Here is a 19,524-nt window from a genome sequence, read left to right as displayed (position 1 = left end):
TTACTGAGCTGTGTTCCCCCGCCCCACTCCCTACCCCTAGTCCTATATGTTCATTTTTTTAAAAGGGCCAAGGTCTAGCAAGATGGCCCCAAACTGCAAACCTATGACTAAGTTCAATTCCCACCTAGTGGAAGGAACCAACTAATGATGTTCATTCTTCGACCTCCACATTTGTGTGCTGTGGCATAAAACTAGCTAGGACAATACCAAGATTTAGGCACTGGATGTACCCACTGCCGCTAGGTGTCCTTGTATTTCTGTTCATTTGGTGGTTTGGTCATCAGTCATATAAAGGTTCTTAAATGTGTACATTGAAACTGTATTGTTTCTTAGCAGAGAAGTATTAGTTGTTGCTGTTGTTTTTGAGACAAGATTTTAGTGTTCAGCTTGGCTGGCCCAGGATTTGCTGTGTAGTTCAAGCTGGTTCTGGGTTTACAGAAGGGTGTTCCATGCTGGGCATATACATTTTTTTTATTAACTAAATAATGCATGTTTGTTATATAAGTATAAATATGCAAGAAAAAATAGAAGTCACTTGGGCTTATAACCCCTTGGAACACTTAGATCTTTATCCTGGTCTATTATGTGAATATTTAGTTATCCTCATTTATCTGTGGTTCTTTGTTAGTGAACATACCTATTTATTAAAATTTATTTTTAACCCAAACTCTCAGCTCTTTTTTTTTTAATTATTTCCAGATATGTGCAGAGTAAGTAGCAAAATCTGAGTTGTCCAATTCCAGTTCCTAGCTGAGAGTGATCTTTTTATAGCTTAGCTTCTAAACTGTAAGCAAGCAACTTCTTGTGGACTACCTGGTGTTTCATTCTCTGTGGTTTTGTGCCCTTTAGTGATGATTTGATGATTTTGCTATTTAAAATGGTCCCCTAACATACCGCTGAATGTTCTCTAGTGTTTTGGACTGTGTGTGTGTGTGTATTGGTGGGAACTGGAGGTGACCTGACTCCCAGCAATCTTCTTACCTCAGCCTCCCAAGGGTTGGGACTACAGGCGTGCACTACCATGTCCTCTAGTGCTCATAGATGTATCCAGCAGTCTGATGTGAAGATTTGTGTGACAAAATCATGTTGTGTAAACTTCATTTTGGTAGAATACAGTGTCAGCTCTGAGTTCAAGGCTGATGAGTTAACTAACAGTATATGTTAAGTAAGATTCTAAGCAGAAGCATTTGAAACAAAGTTGCATATTGATGAAGGTTGACAAAAAATTGAGTAGGGGCTTAGAAGATTCCAATTCTGTATTTCCCGTACACACTGCAGCTGAGTATTATCTGTCTTTCTAGAACATTCCATAGATTATACACATATATATTAGTGGGGATTGCATTTTAGTGGGCAAAAATGGGATCATAGAATGTGATCTTTTTGTCATTGAAGAAACAGAGACTATTTGACACACCTATGTTTCCTCTAGGACAGCAGCGTTCTCGGATGCTGGCTACTCTTTTTAAGGATGAACGGTGCCAGCAACTTGCTGCATATGGAATCCTAGAGAAAATGTACCTGGATAGAATCATCAGAGGGAACCAGCTTCAAGAGTTTGCTGCAATGCTGATGCCTCACCAAAAAGCAACTACAGCCGATGGTAATGATCACAGTTCACGTGTATGTGGTGGTGAATGTTAGGTGTAGACTAGAAAGTACGTTAGATTAGTATTTTCAAGTAATACTTCCTGATAAATAAAAAGAGGACTGTTGACAAATGGTGACTGTTGAACATGGACATAAGTTTGTGGTGTATTCTGAAACAGTCCCCGTTAGAAAGCATTTTGTGAAATAATGCTTTTTCTTTTCTATCTTTTTTTTTTTTTTTGAAACTTGTGAAAACTGAAAAATTATAGAAAATACCTGTGGCCCCTGGATTTTAAAAATCTTAAGCCACTGGTGAACAACATTAAGTAACAGAATTGTAGTAGAGCGTAATTATGTATTCTTGATTAAGGGCAAAATTTAGCTCAGTGCTTGCCTAAGGTCCATCAGAATTTGCTAATCAGAATAGATTTTCTTTTGTAGTTTTTGGTTAAATGATGTGTTTGTTTAAATGAGAATGTCTTTGCCAGGAATTTTTAAAAATATTTTCTTCATAAAATAGTTTTTTGTATGTTTGTCTACAGATGTTTTAAAGTACTTGCTATAGTTACCACGATAGTAAATATACAGATGTAAACATGGAGAAACATTCAAACATGTTTCAGCTGAATTAGTTTCAGCCTGCCTGTGAGCTAGATCCACTGCCCCGGACTCACGGTTGCCCTGTACTGAAGAGAAATGAGTTGCAGGGGTCATTTGTCCTGGGGCTAGCTGAAAGGTGACATTGATCCGGTCTACCTGCTGGGAGCTGCACCCTGTCTCGAAAAACCAAACAAACTAACAAAAAAAGAGGATGCATTGTCCTTCCCAGGACCTGCAGTAGTTCCTAGCACCCACATCTCACGCTGCCCCGTAATTCTGCCACAAAGAATATGATGCCCCCGAATACACACATTTAAAGATAAAAATAAACATTAGAAAATTAAGATGAGGGATTTTAAGAGGCTCTCGGAGCACGCTGCATGATTGTTGTGCTGCTGTTTGATAAGAGTGTGTGCTTGAAGCAGGGAAGGGAAAGGTGATGGAACCCCAGTGCAAAGGGCTGAATCCGTTCCTGGTAATTATCCACAGCTGCTCGCTGTACTATTACTTCTCTTGACATAGCACCCGACAGAAGCAGCTGAAGACAGGAGGGATTTACTCTGACCCAGTGTGGGAATACAGACCACCACAGCATGCGAGGTGGCTAGTCACATTGTGTCTACAGTAAAGATGCAGAGAACACACAGGTGCTCCTGCTGGCTTCCCCCTTTCATTCAGTCCAGGACCCCCCGGGTCCTTAGCTCCTCAGTTAAATCTGTCTGGAAACTGTGGGACCCTCACCCCTTATTCTCAAAGGGGCAAGAAGAAATTTCCTAGCAGAATGTTTTCCCAGGAGGGATAGTGGCCTTCCCCTCTCCCACCCAGGAGATTCCGAGTACAAGGTCACTTAGCTCAGCCCAGCCAGCCACCTGGTACAGGCTGATAAAGATGGCCTAACTCAAGAACAGTGGCCTTACTCTAAAAACAAGGAAAAAGCTGACTTAACAAAATGGGAGGGAGCAAGAGCCCTTGTACCCATGCCAAAGCATCTTCAAAGATTCTCTTTGTAGTTATGCCTTTAAAAGCTTACCCCACAGAGGAGATACAACTCCTCTCTACCTTGTAACGGGGATGGAGATGAGTTCCAAACATGTTTGTCTTATGCTGATTAAATCTTGCTTATTACATCTGGGCCTCTCTGGTGGTCTCTCTCTGGCACAATAGAAACACTCTTACAGACACAGCCAGAGATGTTTTTTCATATGTGATTGGCTGTTGAAGATTAGCCATCACACTGACTTTCTAAGTACTGTAATTTATTGTATATAAACTAAAATGGCAAATGTTCCCTGGCATATTGGTGATTGCCGTTAATCTTATCACTTTGGAGGTAGAGGCAGGCAGATCTCAGAGTTTGAAACTATCCTGGTCTACAGAGTGAGTTCCCGGATAGCGAGGATTACACAGAAACCCTGTCATGAAAAACTGTAATAATAATAATAATAATAATAATAATAATAATAACAACAACAATAATATTTTATCAAATGTAAGGTTTAATAATGCATTGTTCAGAGGAGTAACACTGATTTTAGTGATTTATTACATGCCTAGAAATAAAAAATAAATAAAGGTATATCTTTTTTTAAAGTATAAAACTAGTTTCAAACATTTAATGAGTTTATGTTTTTTATTTAAGGTTCCAGCATCTTGGACAGAGCTGTTATTGAGCATAATTTGTTGTCAGCAAGCAAATTATATAACAATATCACCTTTGAAGAACTTGGAGCTCTTTTAGAGATCCCTGCAGCTAAGGTATTTTATTAATTCAGTACTTTATAACAGGACATTGAAACCCAAAACTATTGAAGTAATAGAAAAATACATAATTGATAGTGCTCGCCAGCACAGCAGAAGCTACGTGTTTAAAGACAGACTGTGTTTTCTGATAGGAATGGACGTCTCAGAGAAGTCCTAAGTTGTACTCTTTCCATAGGGTTTCTTTGTTTGGTGTCTTAGGTCTCTGAAGTGTTAGATGGAGATTGGTGCATCTTTGTTTCTCTGCCCTAGATTGACTTTGACCCCAAGATGTTCTATTTTCTGAATTTGACTTAATTTAAGGAGTTGACTGACCTACGAGGGAATCTTATTTCATTTTTTAGATTTGGTTGGTCATACACAAATTCCTGCACAGTGATAATTGTAATTAGAGTGTTACTGTTAATGAAATACCATCTTAATTTCAAATAATACTGAGAGTAAAGTCATGCAGTTTATCTGATTGTGAGGTTTTGATTTTCTTTTTTCTTTTTCTTTTGAGACAGGATCTCATGCAGCCTAGACTGGTCTCAGACTCAATAGGAGGCTGAAGCTAAGGATGACCTTAGACTCTGGATCCTCCTGCCTCTTCCTCCCAAGTACTGAGATTACAGGTGTGTGTATATCAGGCTTCATTTAGGATTTTCTAAGAATTCTTTGCTTGGACAAGTTTAATTAATTACATTCATGTAGGAACTGAGACCACAGTTGCCAATTAAAAAATGTTTTCTTAGCCAAGAATGGTAGCTCACACCTATAATCTCAGCACTTTAGAGACTGAGGTAGCAGATGGCTGCAGAGTAAGACAAACAAAGATGCTTTCTTCTCAGGGTTGGTGGTACAGTTGCTTGTGGAGACTAAGGGAAGTGGATACATTGTTAGTAATAGATTATAATCCGTCAATATGATGATGTAGTATTGATCGTGAGGATGTCATTGTAAAAGATGAGCAAATCTGGGCCTGAAGAGATGGCACAGAAGTTAAGAGCACTACCTTATCTTGCAGAGGACCTGGGTTTGATTCCCAGAACCTATACAGAGGCTCACAAGCATCTGTAACTCCAGTTCCAGGGTCCTGTCCTGGCTTCCTGCAGCAGGCATGCCTGTGGTGCACAGACATTCTTGCAGGCAAGACAACCATACACCTTTAAACAAAATGACCGGTCACAATCTAGTTTGCTCATGTGTACTAAACATTAACTGTGGCAGTAGGAGTTGGATTTAGAACGTTTTGCTTTTGCCCCTCTAATTATCTTTTAAAATTTTCTTCATTTCCTTTTTGAATATGGACATCTGTTTCTTTGGTTTTTGGGCTTTTTAAAGAATAGTGTTTTCTTCAGTTTGGGGCTGGGTGTGGGACATCTTGTGATCAGAGGACTCAGGAGGATAGGGCAAGAAGGCAGTAGCTTTTCCTGGCTACATAGGGAGACGCGGTCTCAGAAAGGAAACAACAAAATGGAGATGCGGTCTCAGAAAGGAAACAACAAAATGTTTTGTAGTAGATACACTGAAATTGATATAGGAAAAAAAGTTTTTGTGTTCCCCCAGAATTGAAGGCAATGTTGTTACTATTTATACATTTACTTTAAGATATTTAGTTATCTTATGTGTATGATTTTTTGTAAAAATTACTATTTTTATTTATATGTCTGTGTGTGTGTCCATGTGAGAGTATGCTCTGTGTGTGTGTGTGCCCAAGAAAGCCAGAAGAGGACTTCAGATACCCTGGAGTTAGAATTATAGTCAGTTGTGAGCCACCTAATGTGAGTGCTAGGAACCGAACTCAGGTCCTCTGTAAGAGGGTGTACGCTCTTCACCATTGAGCCCTCTCCCCAGCCCCCGGTATGTGAGTGTTTATCTGCATGTGTGTCTGCAGCACATGTGTGCTGGTGCTTGTAGACACCAGAAGAGGGTGTTGGGTCCCCGGGACTGGGGTTGGGACTGATGTGACTGCCATGTGCTCTGGGGAGGCAGCCAGTGCGCTCCACCACTCGGCTCATGCCAGGCATTGCAGGGCAGCCAGTGGGCAAAGGCGGTAGCAGAACTACACACCTGCAGCTTTTAAATTCTTTTAAGATTTGAATCTCAGTGTAATTTTGAGACTTATTTTGTATTCTATGCGTAGAGTGTCTGCTTAGCCTACACAAGGCTCTGGAGTTAGTCCTCACCTGCAAAACTGGACTGATGTAGCCTCCTGTACTCCTAGCGCTTGGGTAGTGGAGGCAGGAGGATCAGAAGCCCAAGTTCTTCCTCAGCTGCATAACAACTTGAGGTCAGCCTGGGACTTGTGACTCTTCATCCAAAAAAAGAAAAAGAAGAAAAGAAAATTGGTTATTTTGATTTTAAGTAGAGGGAAAAAGTTGGTAAAAAATGGCTATATTCTTGCCCAACAAAAGTCTGACAAGTCTATTCTCACCACTTGAGAGGCCAGAGGATCCGGAGTTCTAGTCAGCCAGGCTATATATATAGTGAGACCTTGTTTCCAAAAGAGACAACTCCCAGCAAAGTGAAATAGGACCCATGCAGTGGGGTAAGAAACTAGAAATACATGTTCCTCAGCAAATGACAGGTAAGGCTTTCACTTGATTATATGTGAATGGTTGTTAAATATGATAAACTGAGAGATTGTTTTGTTTTTGTTTTTAATAGGCAGAAAAGATAGCATCACAAATGATAACAGAAGGACGGATGAATGGATTTATTGACCAGATTGATGGGATAGTTCATTTTGAAAGTAAGAAGTTTTATGCATTCTCATCATAGTGAACTGTTCTATGTTTATGATTAAGATAATGTTGAATTGTTTCTTTTGACCTAGAATTGTATTATTATGAGCGTATTTCCAACAGAAATAATTTAAAAGTTTTAAAGGTTATATTTATGAATTATTTATCTCAACGTTTCTAAGCTAAGAAAAAGATGAACTGATATTGTTACCAGTTTAGTCAGTCCCCTGACCTTTGTTGAACTCAAACCATGGGTAGGGCACATGGAATGACAATGAGAACTAATGTAGAGGCAGGCAGGTAAGTGGACGTCTTGACTTCCCACATAGAGAAACCCTGCTCCCCACCTCAAAAAACTCCCCCCTCCCTAGTTGCCATCTTTGTCCCCATGTCTCAGTTTGAATCAACAGGGTTGATAGGTGATTTTCCAATCCCTGCACATAAGGTACAATTTTAAATCATGTGCTCCTGTGTCACTCTGAGTTTCTCTGTAGAAAATCTTATTTTAAACTATGGCACTATCTGAATATCTGCATGTGCTCATAAACTAGGCTCCCTGGGTAGTTAGTAGGTCTATCTTACTTTCCATGGCATACCTAGCTGCAGTGTCCTGCTCCTGGGGAATAAGGGATAAATACATGTCATGAGTACTAGGGCAAAGGCGTCATGTTTATATCAGGTTGGAACCAGAGAGACGGCTGTAGGTAAGTGCTTACAGTGAGCCCCAGCACCCAGATAGAGAGAAGCATGGCAGCTGTGCACCTGTAATCCAGTGCTGGCAGGGGCAGGGGTCAGAGGTGGGAGGACCCTGGAGTCTTGATGGCTAGACACAGCAATCTAGCTACATCAGCTCCCGTCTCACAAAGGTAGAGACACTAGTGAGATTGTTGGGTGTAAGGAGTTTGCTGTGAAAGTCTGGAGAACAGCTCCACAAAGTGTAACCTCTGTACCATCTGCCCTGCCCCCAGACATCATACACCTGTGTGTGAGAGCGTGCATACACACACACAATTTTCTTAAATTGAGCAGAGAATCTTTCTTTTAAGATTTGGTTTTTATTTTATTTTATTTTTTCATGTGAATGGGTGTTTGCCTTTGTACCCTGTGTGTCTGCTGTCAGTGGAGGCCAGAAGAGGGCAGCCCTTGGAACGTGAGCTGCAGCCTGAGTGCTAGGATTCAAACCCCAGGCTCTCTGGAAGAGCAGCTAATGCTCTTAACCACTGAGCCATCTCCATGGCCCCACATAAACTTAAAGATTGGAATAGAGAGCAATAGATGACATCCTCCATGCGAACATGCCTGTGAACATGTCCTCATTCATGCCTCACACACAAACAAAATCTAAATAAAGCTAATAAAATAGGGAGTTTTTTAGTTGTTCAGATAAAAATGATAAAGATATGAGCTGGGCAACGGTGGTGCATGCCTTTAATCCCAGCACTCAGGAGGAAGAGACAGGTGGATCTCTGTGTGTTCAAGGTCAGCCTGGTCTAAAAGAGCTAGTTCTTGGACAGGCTTCAAAGCCACAGAAAAACCCTGTCTTGGGAAAAAAAAAATACAAAAAACAAAAACAAACCCACATGTTCAGAACAGACTAAACCTAGAATGACAAGGGGAAGCTCAAGTCTCTGCATTACCACCCCATCCCTTGGGCCTGAGGTAGCTGATCATCTCTGCCAGGCTGTGTGTCTTTATAGATGTCAGTGCAAATTAGTAAGAAATACAGTTTTCTAGAAGATAGGAGTATGGGACCGTATTTTAAACTGCAGTTGCCTTTTAATTCATTGTACTGTAGACACACTTTCAAATCAGTAAGCAGCAGTCTGATTTGTTTATGGCCAAATAAAAAATGGAGTTCACTTTTTACCACTCATTCTGTAGACAAGGCTGGCCCTGAACACAGATCTGCCTGTGTCTGCCTCGCGATTGCTGGGATTAAAGTGTGTGCCACTATACCCAGCCTAATTATTATTATTATTTTGAGAAAGGCTCTCTTTATCTCTGTCTACCTATCTCGGAACTCACTATGTTGATCAGGCTTGCCTTGAATTAAACGGATCCACCTGGCTTATGCCAGCTTTATATATATATATCCTGCATGTATATATGCCAGAAGAGGGTGCTGATCCCCTAGAACTGGAGTTGGGAAGCACCATGTGAGTTCTGGAAGAGCAGCCTCTTAACAGCAGAGCCATCTCCAGTCCCCAGGCTGTGCCTTTAAAATGCTCTTTTAAATGAGACTTCTTCCTGGCTCTCATTTCTGAGTATATATTATTCATTTTTAAAAGAAGTTGTAGATTCAAGATAGTGTTTTGTGTAGATTTTACTTTTATGTTCCTTTTCCCTTGTGTTTTAGGTGAGGTAGGCACATTCTTGTATGTAAATCCAGTGCTTTCCCAGTAGAGGGCGGCATCTCCCACCTGTAAACTCCGGTGAACTCTTCTCAGTAATGTTCTGAGGCTGTTTTGTGGCTGTGGTCGTCTTGATGACTGTTCAGTGGGGAAGTTTGTTCTAAAGGGCATTTTATTATGTTTTATATTTGTTATTAGTGATTTGAGTTTTGTTTTGTTTTTTGAGACAGTGTCACTTTGTAGACCAGGCCAGCCTTAAACTCATGGAGAGCCTACTTCTGCCTTCTGAGTGCTGGGGTTAAAAATGTGCCACCATGCTTGGCCTAATTTGGGTTCTTAACTATTGCATAATTAATATTTTTGGAATAAACTTTTTTTAAAATTAGAACTGTTGTAATTTATCTTTTAACTTGGATTTGTACGTAATTGCTATTTTTTTCCCCATTGTTATCTGTTTTTAGCACGAGAAGCCCTGCCAACATGGGACAAACAGATCCAGTCGCTTTGTTTCCAAGTAAACAACCTTCTGGAGAAGATCAGTCAGACAGCCCCGGAGTGGACGGCTCAGGCCATGGAGGCCCAGATGGCCCAGTGAGGCCTTGCGGAGCTCTGTGCACGCCGCCTCGCTGCCACTGTGCGGTGACTCCCCTGCCCCTCCAGAGCATTCGCATCATGACCTTCACATTTCAGTCCTTTTATGCTGGGTCCCATTTACAGAAGATGCTAGAGCAGGAAGGGCAGCACTAAAACATAGTAGTTCTCATACGCTGAGTCTGTGTATTAAGCCAACTCAGATATTTTGAAAACTTGTTCTCTAAACAGAAGTGGAAGCGCTGTGATGAAGAAGTTTGGAATTTGTGATCTTTGTAGTTATGTAAAACTGAAACGCTTTGTGCCTCTCCAAATGTGGCTATTCTAATAAACAGAGCAATGAACCAAATAAAGGTAGTACTTTGTTTTTAATTAGTTGAAAAGTGTTTTATTCCTTTTCCTTGAATTTAGAAAATGTTAGCTTATATCTTATGCTATAAGTACAATAATTAGTTATGTATAGTGCCTGCCCCAAGCCTCCTGAGTCACGAAGTTGAGGGAGTAAGGCGAGTGCTTGGAGCTGCACACGGGAGGAGCTGGGGTCATGTCATCTGTGGTGACTGGAGAAGGCAGGCAGGGCTTTAAAAGGGTGCGGATCGTGACTGGAGGTTTCTCATCCCACTTGGTCCTACAGCTGCTTTTAAAATAACTACCTAGAGGCTTAATATTAATTACAAACTATTTGGTCTATTAGCTCAGACTTATCATTAACTAACTCTTACAGTTGAACTCATTTCTGTTTGTCTGTATTTTACCATGAACCACGTTGACTCGTTACCTCACATCTTGTATCTGCGGCTGCTGCCAGCATCTCCCAGGTTCCACCTTCCTCCTCTATTCAGTTTGACTTTCCTGCCTAGCTGTATTTTACCCTGCCGTAGGCCAGAGCAGGGTAATATTCATCAACCAGTAAAAGTAGCTCATATTTACATACAGAAGGGCATCCCACATCTGTACATGACTTCTTACTTAACCCCAACAATTAAAGACCTTAAAGGCAACCCACCACTTACAGAACAAAAACCATCCAGGTCATTAGAAATTGGTGTCTTATTGAAATACTCTCTTTGCTTTGAAACATCCTGGGGAACAACAGTAGCTTATTTTTAAATAATACCCAAATTCATTTCCATAAGGCACCCTTGACCATTAAGGGAAGTTACTTTGCAGGGCTTTGTTTGACCTAGAGAACTGATGCACAAGTCCACACTCCTTTCAATCTTCTATTTCCTGCAATTGTAGAAACAGGTATTTCCGCAGGTCAAGGCCCAGGGACCCAGGCATGGGGCCAGAAAGATGGCTCGGCCAGGAAAAGCAGTTGCCATACAGGCCTGCTGACCTGAGTTCAACCCCTGGAGCCCACATGGAAAGATGATAGTGTGCTTCTCTAGTCCAAACACTATGAGGAGATGGGAGAATTGGCCCAAATCTGAAAAGCCAGCTAGCCTGGGGTATGCAGTGTAACACCCCAAGGGAGACCCTGCGGCATAGGGTGGAAGTCAAGAACCAGCTCAGAAGTTTTATCTTCTAGGCTGGAGAACTCAGTGGCTAAGAGCACTTACTGGGTACTCTTCCAGAGGACCCAGGTTCAAATCCTGGCACCTTCCTGGAGGTTCACAACCATCTAACTCCAGTTATGGGGATTCCATCCTCCTCTTCAGGCCTCTGAAGGTACTGGATATGTAGGTGAGGCACAGACATGCAAGCAAAACACTCATACACATAAAAAATTCTAAAAACTGTAAAGTTGTTTTCCACATGTGAATCATGGCACATATGTGACCCTGTTCACACATACATCATACATAAACAGGCATAATACAGAGTGCTTCCCAAATATTCCCATATTGTCAAGGATCCATTGACGAGAGTGCAAGACAGACCAAGAGAAGGAATCAGGAGGGATCCTTCTCAAAAAAAAAAAAAAAATGAGGCAGTCAAGGAAATGGCAGCCTCTTCCAGTCACAGCTATAGGGAATAGGAGGTCCATTTCCTGCTCAGATGGGCATGAAACCTCTTACCAACAGCTTGGCCCCTCAGGCATCACGTCTGGCTTTCAGCCAAAACATCAGCAAACTTGCTAAAAGACCCGAGCCACTGTGAGAGACACGGCAGGCATCAGAACAAGACTGATGTATGATGAGGGGGGGTTGGAATTGCCAGACTCAGAATTGACAGCAATCATGATTAACCTGCTAAGGGCTCTAATAGGAAAAGTTGACAACACAAGGAGAGAGGGGAGGTAAACAGGTTGAACTGATGATTGAAGTGCAAGAAATAAGCACAGAGAAGGAAATGAATACCCACTGTTGAGTTAGGCTGGAGACGGCCAAGAGAAGGAAAAGAGAGCCCCAAACCATAGAAACTGAAGCCACCCGTGGTAAAAAGCTTCCCAAACTCAAAATGTAAAGGGGCAAAGTAGAACTAGCATATCTAAGAACGGTGGGGAAATTACGAAAGTTCACACGTAAAGAATACCAGAAGAAAGGAGGAGAATGCCTAACAGTGTTCCAAAGTGATGCAGGAAGTTCAGAAATGGAAGCGTCAGGTGTGGAAACATGCCTGTCTCAGCACTTGGGAGCCGGTCATGGGAGGGTTTCAAGTTTGAGGCTAGCTCTTGCCTCAAAAGACAAAACAACAGAAGCATTAAGTAGGTGTTGCGGGGATAGCTCAGTGGTAAAGCCATGCAGAGCACGCATGCGGCCTGGGTTCACTCTTCAGTTCCAAAACAAATGGCGCACGCCTTTAATCCCAGCACTCGGGAGGCAGAGGCAGGCGGATCTCTGTGAGTTCGAGACCAGCCTGGTCTACAGAGCTAGTTCCAGGACAGGCTCCAAAGCCACAGAGAAAAAACCCTGTCTCAAAAAACCAAAAAAAAAAAAAAAAAAAAAGGAAAGAAAAAAATATCCTATGTCGTGGCTAATACCTTTAACCCGGCACTCCGGAGGCAGGGGGTCTCTGCGAGTTTGACCTCCAATAGTAAGACCTCCTATTGGAATCACCAAAGCCTGGCATATCAAGTTGAGGCAGTACCAAGCTCCTCCCACTTGAACCAAGATTGTGCAAGTCATCCCATCATAGGGAATAGGTTCCAAAGATGCTGTCTCAAACAAAACAACTCCTGATTACAAACTGGGGAAAGTATTACCTGTTTTTAACACCGGGATATATCACATTTGAATGACAGCAACCAAAGACAGGGAATATTGAAAAAGACAAAACACCTCACCTGTAGAGGAAACAGGAATAAGAACCACATGGGCTTTCTTTTCAGAAATCACTCAAGAACAGCAGAAATATTTAAGGTATTAAAAGAAAAACCCAACATAGACTTTTATGCAACAAAATTATACTTTATAAATGAAGAGTCAAGACTTTTTTTTTGGGGGGGGGAGGTAGGGGCAGGGGATCTGTCATATCAGAAATATCCAAAGAAATTCTTCTAAGAGAAATAAAAAGACATGGTATGGGTTTAAAAAAGCAATCCAAATCCTCAGATCTACATAAAAAAGGAAGGAGATCAGAGTGAGTCCCTGTACGCTGAAAAGGTTACAGGGCACGTGTTGTAGGAATTTCTACAGCCAGTAGCCTTTAAGTTACCCGCCCACTTGGGCGTGGCTTCTTATACTATCTATGCCGACTTAAAGCGCACATCCTGTTTCTTTCCCGGCTGCGGGATTCGGTGGCTGTTCCCCGTTCCAGCAGAGGACTGTGATCTGTGAATCTACCCCTAAATAAATAACCCTCTATCATACTCAGTTCTGAGCCAGTGTAGGATTTCTTTTAAGTGTCTTTCAGGCACATGTCAGAAACCCCAACACTAGGAAAACCGAGGCAGGAGGATCAAAAGTTTGGGGTTAGCTTGTTAGACCATACGCCAAAATCATTCATTTAAAAAAAAAAAGACTCTGGGGATGGAACTCAATGGAACTCTTGCCTAGATCATCCAAAGCCCTGGGTTCAATTCTCAGCACCACATAAACATGGGATATGGTGACACACTCCTGTAACTCCTGCACCTGGGAGCCTTAAGGTCAGAGTTCAAGATCATTCTCAGCTGTTTAGTGAGGAGGAGGCCAGCTAGGCTACATGACAACCAGTATCAAAAAGTGTTCTTTTCCTTAAAATGTCATGTAGGACAGAGATACCTATCAGATCAAGTAGTGAGTCAGACCCAACACCAGAAATATAACAGCTACTAAACCAAGTGGCATTAACCCAGGGATGCATGGCTCCAATCAGCGGGTGCAGAAAAAGCAACTGATATACTCTAACTCATTGATGGGTAAGAGTCAGGAAGAGAGGTGGACCACCTCAACTTGGTAATACATTGATAACAAATAAATAGCTGATTGCATATTTAGTAGCAAGAGACTATCCATCTCCACACATGACTGGGAACTAGGCAAACATGTCTACTCTTTTTAAAATTTTTTTTCCATTGGTTTTATTGAGCTATACATTTTTTTCTGCTCCCCCTCCTTTCCTCTCCCCTCCCCTTTAACCTTCTCCAGTGATCCCCATGCTCCCAATTTACTCAGGAGATTTTGTCTTTTTCTACTTCCCATGTAGATTAGATCCATGTATGTCTCTCTTAGGGTCCTCATTGTTGTCTAGGTTCTCTGGGTTGTGACTTGTAGGCTGGTTTCCTTTGCCTTATGTTTAAAAACCACTTATGAGTGAGTACATATGATATTTGTCTTTCTGGGTCTGGGTTTTCTCACTCAAAATGATGTTTTCTAGATTCATCCATTTGCCTGCAAATTTCAAGATATCGTTATTTTTTCTGCTGTGTAGTACTCTATTGTGTAAATGTACCACATTTTCCTTATCCATTCTTCAGTCAATGGGCATTTGGGTTGTTTCCAGGTTCTGGCTATGACAAACAAAGCTATGAACATAGTTGAGCACATGTCCTTGTGGCATGATTGAGCATCCTTTGGATATATACCCAAAAGTGGTATTACTGGATCTTGAGGAAGGTTGTTTTCTAATTTTCTGAGAAATCACCATACTGATGTCCAAAAGGGCTGTACCAGCTTGCATTCCCACGAGCAATGCAGAAGTGTTCCCTTTTCCCCACAACCTCTCCAGCATAAGTTGTCATCAGCGATTTTGATCTTGGCCATTCTTACAGGTGTAAGATGGAATCTCGGAGTTGTTTTTATTTGCATTTCTCTGATTGCAAAGAATGTTGAGCATTTCCTTAAGTGTCTTTCAGCTGTTTTAGATTCCTGTGTTGAGAGTTCTCTGTTTAGGTTGGTATTCCATTTTTTTTATTGGATTATTTGTTCTTGTGATGACCAATTTCTTGAGTTTTTTGTATATTTTGGAGATCAGACCTCTGTCTGATGTGGGATTGGTAAAGATCTTTTCCCCTTCTGTAGGCTGCCGTTTGTCTTTTTTTTTTTTTAATATTTATTTATTTATTATGTACACATATACAGTATTCTTGGTATTCTGTCTGCAGGCCAGAAGAGGGCACCAGATCTCATTACAGATGGTTGTGAGCCACCATGTAGTTGCTGGAAATTGAACTCAGGACCTCTGGAAGAGCAGGCAGTGCTCTTAACCACTGAGTCATCTCTCCAGCTCCTGCCATTTTGTCTTGTTGACCGTCCTTTGCTTTACAGAAGCTTTTCAGTTTCAGGACGTCCCATTTATTAATTGTTTTCTTCGGTGTCTGTGCTACTGGGGTTGTATTTAAGAAGTAGTCTCCTGTGCCAATGTGTTCGAGTATAATTCCTACTTTCTTTTCTACAAGGTTCAGTGTAGCTGGCTTTATGTTGAGGTCTTTGATCCATTTGGATGTGAGTTTTGTGCATGGTGATAGATATGGATCTATTTTCATTCTTCTACATGTTGATACTCAGTTATGCCAGCACCATTTGTTAAATATGCTTTCTTTTTTCCATTTTATATTTTTTGCTTCTTTGTCAAAAATCAGGTGTGTGTTTGATCGGGGGAGGGGGAGGGAAATGGGAAGCGGTTGTGGGGACGAGGCAGAAATCCTTAATAAATAAATAAATTAAAAAAAAAAAAAATCAGGTGTGTGGATTGATATCCGGGTCTTTGATTCAGCTTCATTGGTTCTCCTGTCTGTTTTTATGCCAGTACCAGTTTGTTATCAGTACTGTAGCTCTGTAGTAGAGTGTGAAGTCAGGGATTGTGAAGCCTCCAGAAGTTCCTTTATTGTTCAGGATTGTTTTGGCTATCCTGGGTTTTTTTGTTTTTCCATATGAAATTGAGTCTTTCGAGGTCTGTGAAGAATTTTGCTGGGATTTTAATAGGCATTGCATTGAATATGTAGATTGTTTTTTGTAAGATTGCCATTTTTACTATGTTAATTTTATCTACCTAAGCAGTAGTGGGAGGTCTTTCCACTTCCTGGTGTTTTCTTCTATTTCTTTCTTCAAAGATTTAAAATTCTTGTCATACAAGTCTTCCACTTGTTTGGTTAGAGTTACTCTGAGATAGTTTATACTATTTGTGGCTATTATGAAGGGTGATGTTTCTCTGATTTCTTTCTCAGTCCATTTATCATTCTGTGTAAATGAGGGCTACCGATTTTTTTGAGTTAATCTTGTGTCCTGCTACATTACTGAAAGTGTTTATGAGTTGTAGAAGTTCCTTGGTAGAATTTTTGGGATTGCTTATGTAAACAATCATATCATCAACAAATAGTGAGAGTTTGACTTCTTCTTTTTCAGTTTGTATCCCCTTAATCTCCTTTTATTGTCTTTTTGCTCTAGCTAGGACCTCAAAAACTATATTGAATAGGTATGGAGAGAGGGGACAACCTTGCCTTGTTCCTGATTTCTGTGGAATCGCTTTGAGTTTCTTTGCATTTAGTTTGATGTTGGCTGTCGGCTTGCTGTATATTGCCTTTATTATGCTTAGGTATGTTCCTTGTATTCAATTCATGCTCTTTCCAAGACCTTTATCATGAAAGGAAGTTGTATTTTGTTAAAAGCTTTTTCAACATCTAATGAGATGGCCATGTGGTTTCTATTTTTCAGTTTGTTTATATGGTCAATGTCTACTCTTTTATTTTGTTATTTTTTGTTTGTTTGTTTTTTAACTTTGTTTTGTTTTTTAAGACAGGATTGCTCTGTGTAGCCATGGCTGTTTGGGGAACTCTTTGTAGCCCAGGCTGGCCTCAACTCAGAGATCCACCTCCCTCTGCCTCCAGAGTGCTGGGATTAAAGGTGCGTACCACCACTGCCCAGCAAGCTGCCTACTCTCAACACCCCTATTGAACATTCATTCCATAATCCCTAGCTATGTCAGATGACCAGAAAGAGAAAAAGAATTACACAGATTGTAAACGAAGAAAAAAATAGTTTTTATTTTATCTTATTTTTATTTTTTTTGCAGTTGACATGATTGTTTGGTCAGAATCTCCAAAGGATTACCGAAACTGTACACTCATAGGATATTCCAGTTCAATATTGCAGGTTTTATCACTCACATCGGAGACCATGTGGTGGTCAGGGGGGTCTTGGACTGCACTGCCATTCCTGTGGATGCAGAGGTGAGTTCTGAACAGTTGGTCAGAAGTAGAGTCATTTATACAAACAGGTAGGTACCAATGATATTGCAGAAAATCCAGCCAGCACTAATACTTAAAGTTCTGAAGACTCAGAGGGCAGGGCAGCGGTGAGGTGTGTGGCTATCGGCAGGTCTTCCTCCTTGGGCTCACGTTGTAGAAGCTGTGTTATTCAGGAGGCAGCGAAAGCTGAGGGATGACTTTATGCAGGGACACGGGTGGGAAAGAGGAGAGCGGAGCCGCACCAGGACTCTGTTCCGTGAGAGGGAAGGAAGGGTCAGAGTACCCATGTCTATGAAATGTCGGTGCAGGGGTCGGAGAGACGGCTCATCAGTTAAGAGCACTGGCTGCTCTTCCAGAGGACCTGGGTTCCATTCCTGGCGCGTGGCAGTTCACAGCTGTCTGTGACTCCAGTTCCAGGAGGTCTGACGCCCCCACACAGATATAAATGCCGACAAAGCAGCAATGCACATGAAAAAAAAATTAATTTAAAGAAAAGAAATGCTGGTGTATTGATTTTATTTCACTGAAATTTTATAATCAGTCTACTAGGTATAATGGCTTGGTCTTCCTCCCTGACCCTGACAGATGAAGTGGCCTCAGGAGCATTGAATGGCTTGTGGAGATTTGCAAGTAAGATTCAGGGCAGAATTAAGTAGGCTAAAAATGTTCTTTAAAATTGTCTTACACATTTATCCATTAATATTTAACCTAAACTGAGCCATCAACTTTGACAATGCCGATTTTATCACTGTATTGTAGAGGTTATATGCCTTCCCAGTGAGCCATGCTCTCGGCATGGCAAGGAGAAAGCCCTTTATGAACGCGCATGGCTGACTGCAGCTGACACCCAAGTAAGAGCTGGCCTCAGTGGAAGACTTTACTGTTCTACACCCTAGGCCTGTGCGCTTACAGGCTGTTGTCCTAACCTCTCTTTCCTGCCCTAATCCTGGGCTATGCTTTGAGCAATTTAAATGGGGACAGGAGAATGCAAATCTGGTCACTTGGGCAGGTGGGAAATTTGCATAGCATAAATGTCACCAGAACCACTGCTTTCTTAAGTTACCAGCCGTGTCCCTTTCCAACAGTGGTCACCCAGGTTCAGTTTGCCCACCCGGCAGGCTTCTGTTTTCCTGATAAGAGCACAGGGGAATTAATGACTGATCAGGACACGATGGTGGTTGTGACCCTGTGTTGCCCCCTAAGCTGCCATTTAGAGACAGGTTCACTGGGGATGGGCCTAATGGCTGATAAATCCTGATGAACAAATATTTGTGTCCTTGCATCATAAATCTTCTTTGTCTCCGACAGGCCTGGCTAGCATACCGGTGACTCAGGCATTTTAGGGCAGCTCTGTCCCTTACTAAAGTCTACTTTGCATGATTTAATGTCTTCTAAGCAAATCTATTGGTAAATCCTTTCTATTACCTTGAATTCCTTTGGCATTACTACCTCATATTTAAAAAGACAAAAAATAAGATAAAATACCACAAACCTCTCAAGCATTCAGCTGGAAGCCAGACCTGCCTGGGTGTTGTCGAATAATCTTTTTATACAATGTAAAGATGTGTCTTTGCCAAGGTGCCTTTTGATTGGTTTAATAGAGAGCCGAATGGCCAATAGCTAGGCAGGAAGAGGTTAGGCATGGAGAGAGAGAGGAAGAGGAGATGAATCTAGGTGCTAGAGAGACACCAGAGGCCATGGAGAGGAAAACAGGAGGAGCGAGATGGAAGGGAGGAAAAAGCCAGGAGGCAAAATGTAGATGAATATAAGTGGGTTAATTTAAGTTAGAAGAGCTAGAGGGTCCGGGCGATGGTGGCCCACGCCTTTAATCCCAGCACTCGGGAGGCAGAGGCAGGCAGATCTCTGGGAGTTCGAAGCCAGCCTGGTCTACAAGAGCTAGTTCCGGGATGGGCACCAAAGCTACAGAGAAACTCTGTCTCGAAAAACAAAAACAAAAACAAAAACAAACAAAAAAAAGAGCTAGAGGGACAAGCCCAAGCTATAGGCCAAGCTTTCATAATTAGTAATAGATGTCCATATCATTTTTTTGTGTGCTGGCAGCCAAAAGGAAAGTCCTGGAATGTTCACTGCAATAAAGTCTCACTTGGTCAGTAAACACGCTGATCAGTTAGTTCCAGGGAAGGAAAGTGTCTCAGGGTAGTCTGTTAGCTGTAGCCTGTGGCTTCCACACCCCACCTCAAGCTTCATGGAGGCGCTGAACTGCGCCGATCAAAGCCCAGAGACTGAGCAACCAGGCGGGAGTGGGATGATGAGCCTGAACCATTCAAATCAGCTGGTGACGAAAGCATTCAAGAGAAGGCAGAGAGGCGTAAAGAATGTCGCTGGGGCAGAAGGT

General features: G+C 41.7%; 1 protein-coding gene across 3 annotated transcripts in view; it reads left to right on the top strand.

The window, feature by feature from the left end:
• LOC121460776 (COP9 signalosome complex subunit 4) overlaps nucleotides 1–9,975 on the top strand; it is a 28,994-nt gene extending 19,019 nt beyond the window's left edge. For 2 of the 3 annotated variants that reach the window (XM_041671347.1, XM_041671348.1), the window contains 4 exons: nucleotides 1,433–1,603; nucleotides 3,830–3,945; nucleotides 6,598–6,682; nucleotides 9,487–9,975. In XM_041671347.1, coding sequence (XP_041527281.1) covers nucleotides 1,433–1,603; nucleotides 3,830–3,945; nucleotides 6,598–6,682; nucleotides 9,487–9,620 — 506 coding nt within the window. In that variant the 3' untranslated portion in view covers nucleotides 9,621–9,975. The remainder of the gene's footprint in view (nucleotides 1–1,432; nucleotides 1,604–3,829; nucleotides 3,946–6,597; nucleotides 6,683–9,486) is intronic. The other variant, XM_041671349.1, reaches the window with a different exon arrangement.
• Nucleotides 9,976–19,524: the final 9,549 nt, after the last annotated feature.

The sequence above is a fragment of the Microtus oregoni genome, unplaced genomic scaffold, assembly GCF_018167655.1.
Source record: "Microtus oregoni isolate MIOR12 unplaced genomic scaffold, Mior012 000021F_ref0000039, whole genome shotgun sequence".
In the NCBI taxonomy this organism is placed as follows: domain Eukaryota; kingdom Metazoa; phylum Chordata; class Mammalia; order Rodentia; family Cricetidae; genus Microtus; species Microtus oregoni.
The sequence above is the reverse complement of the archived record's forward strand: the minus strand, read 5'-3'. Positions and strand labels throughout refer to the sequence as shown.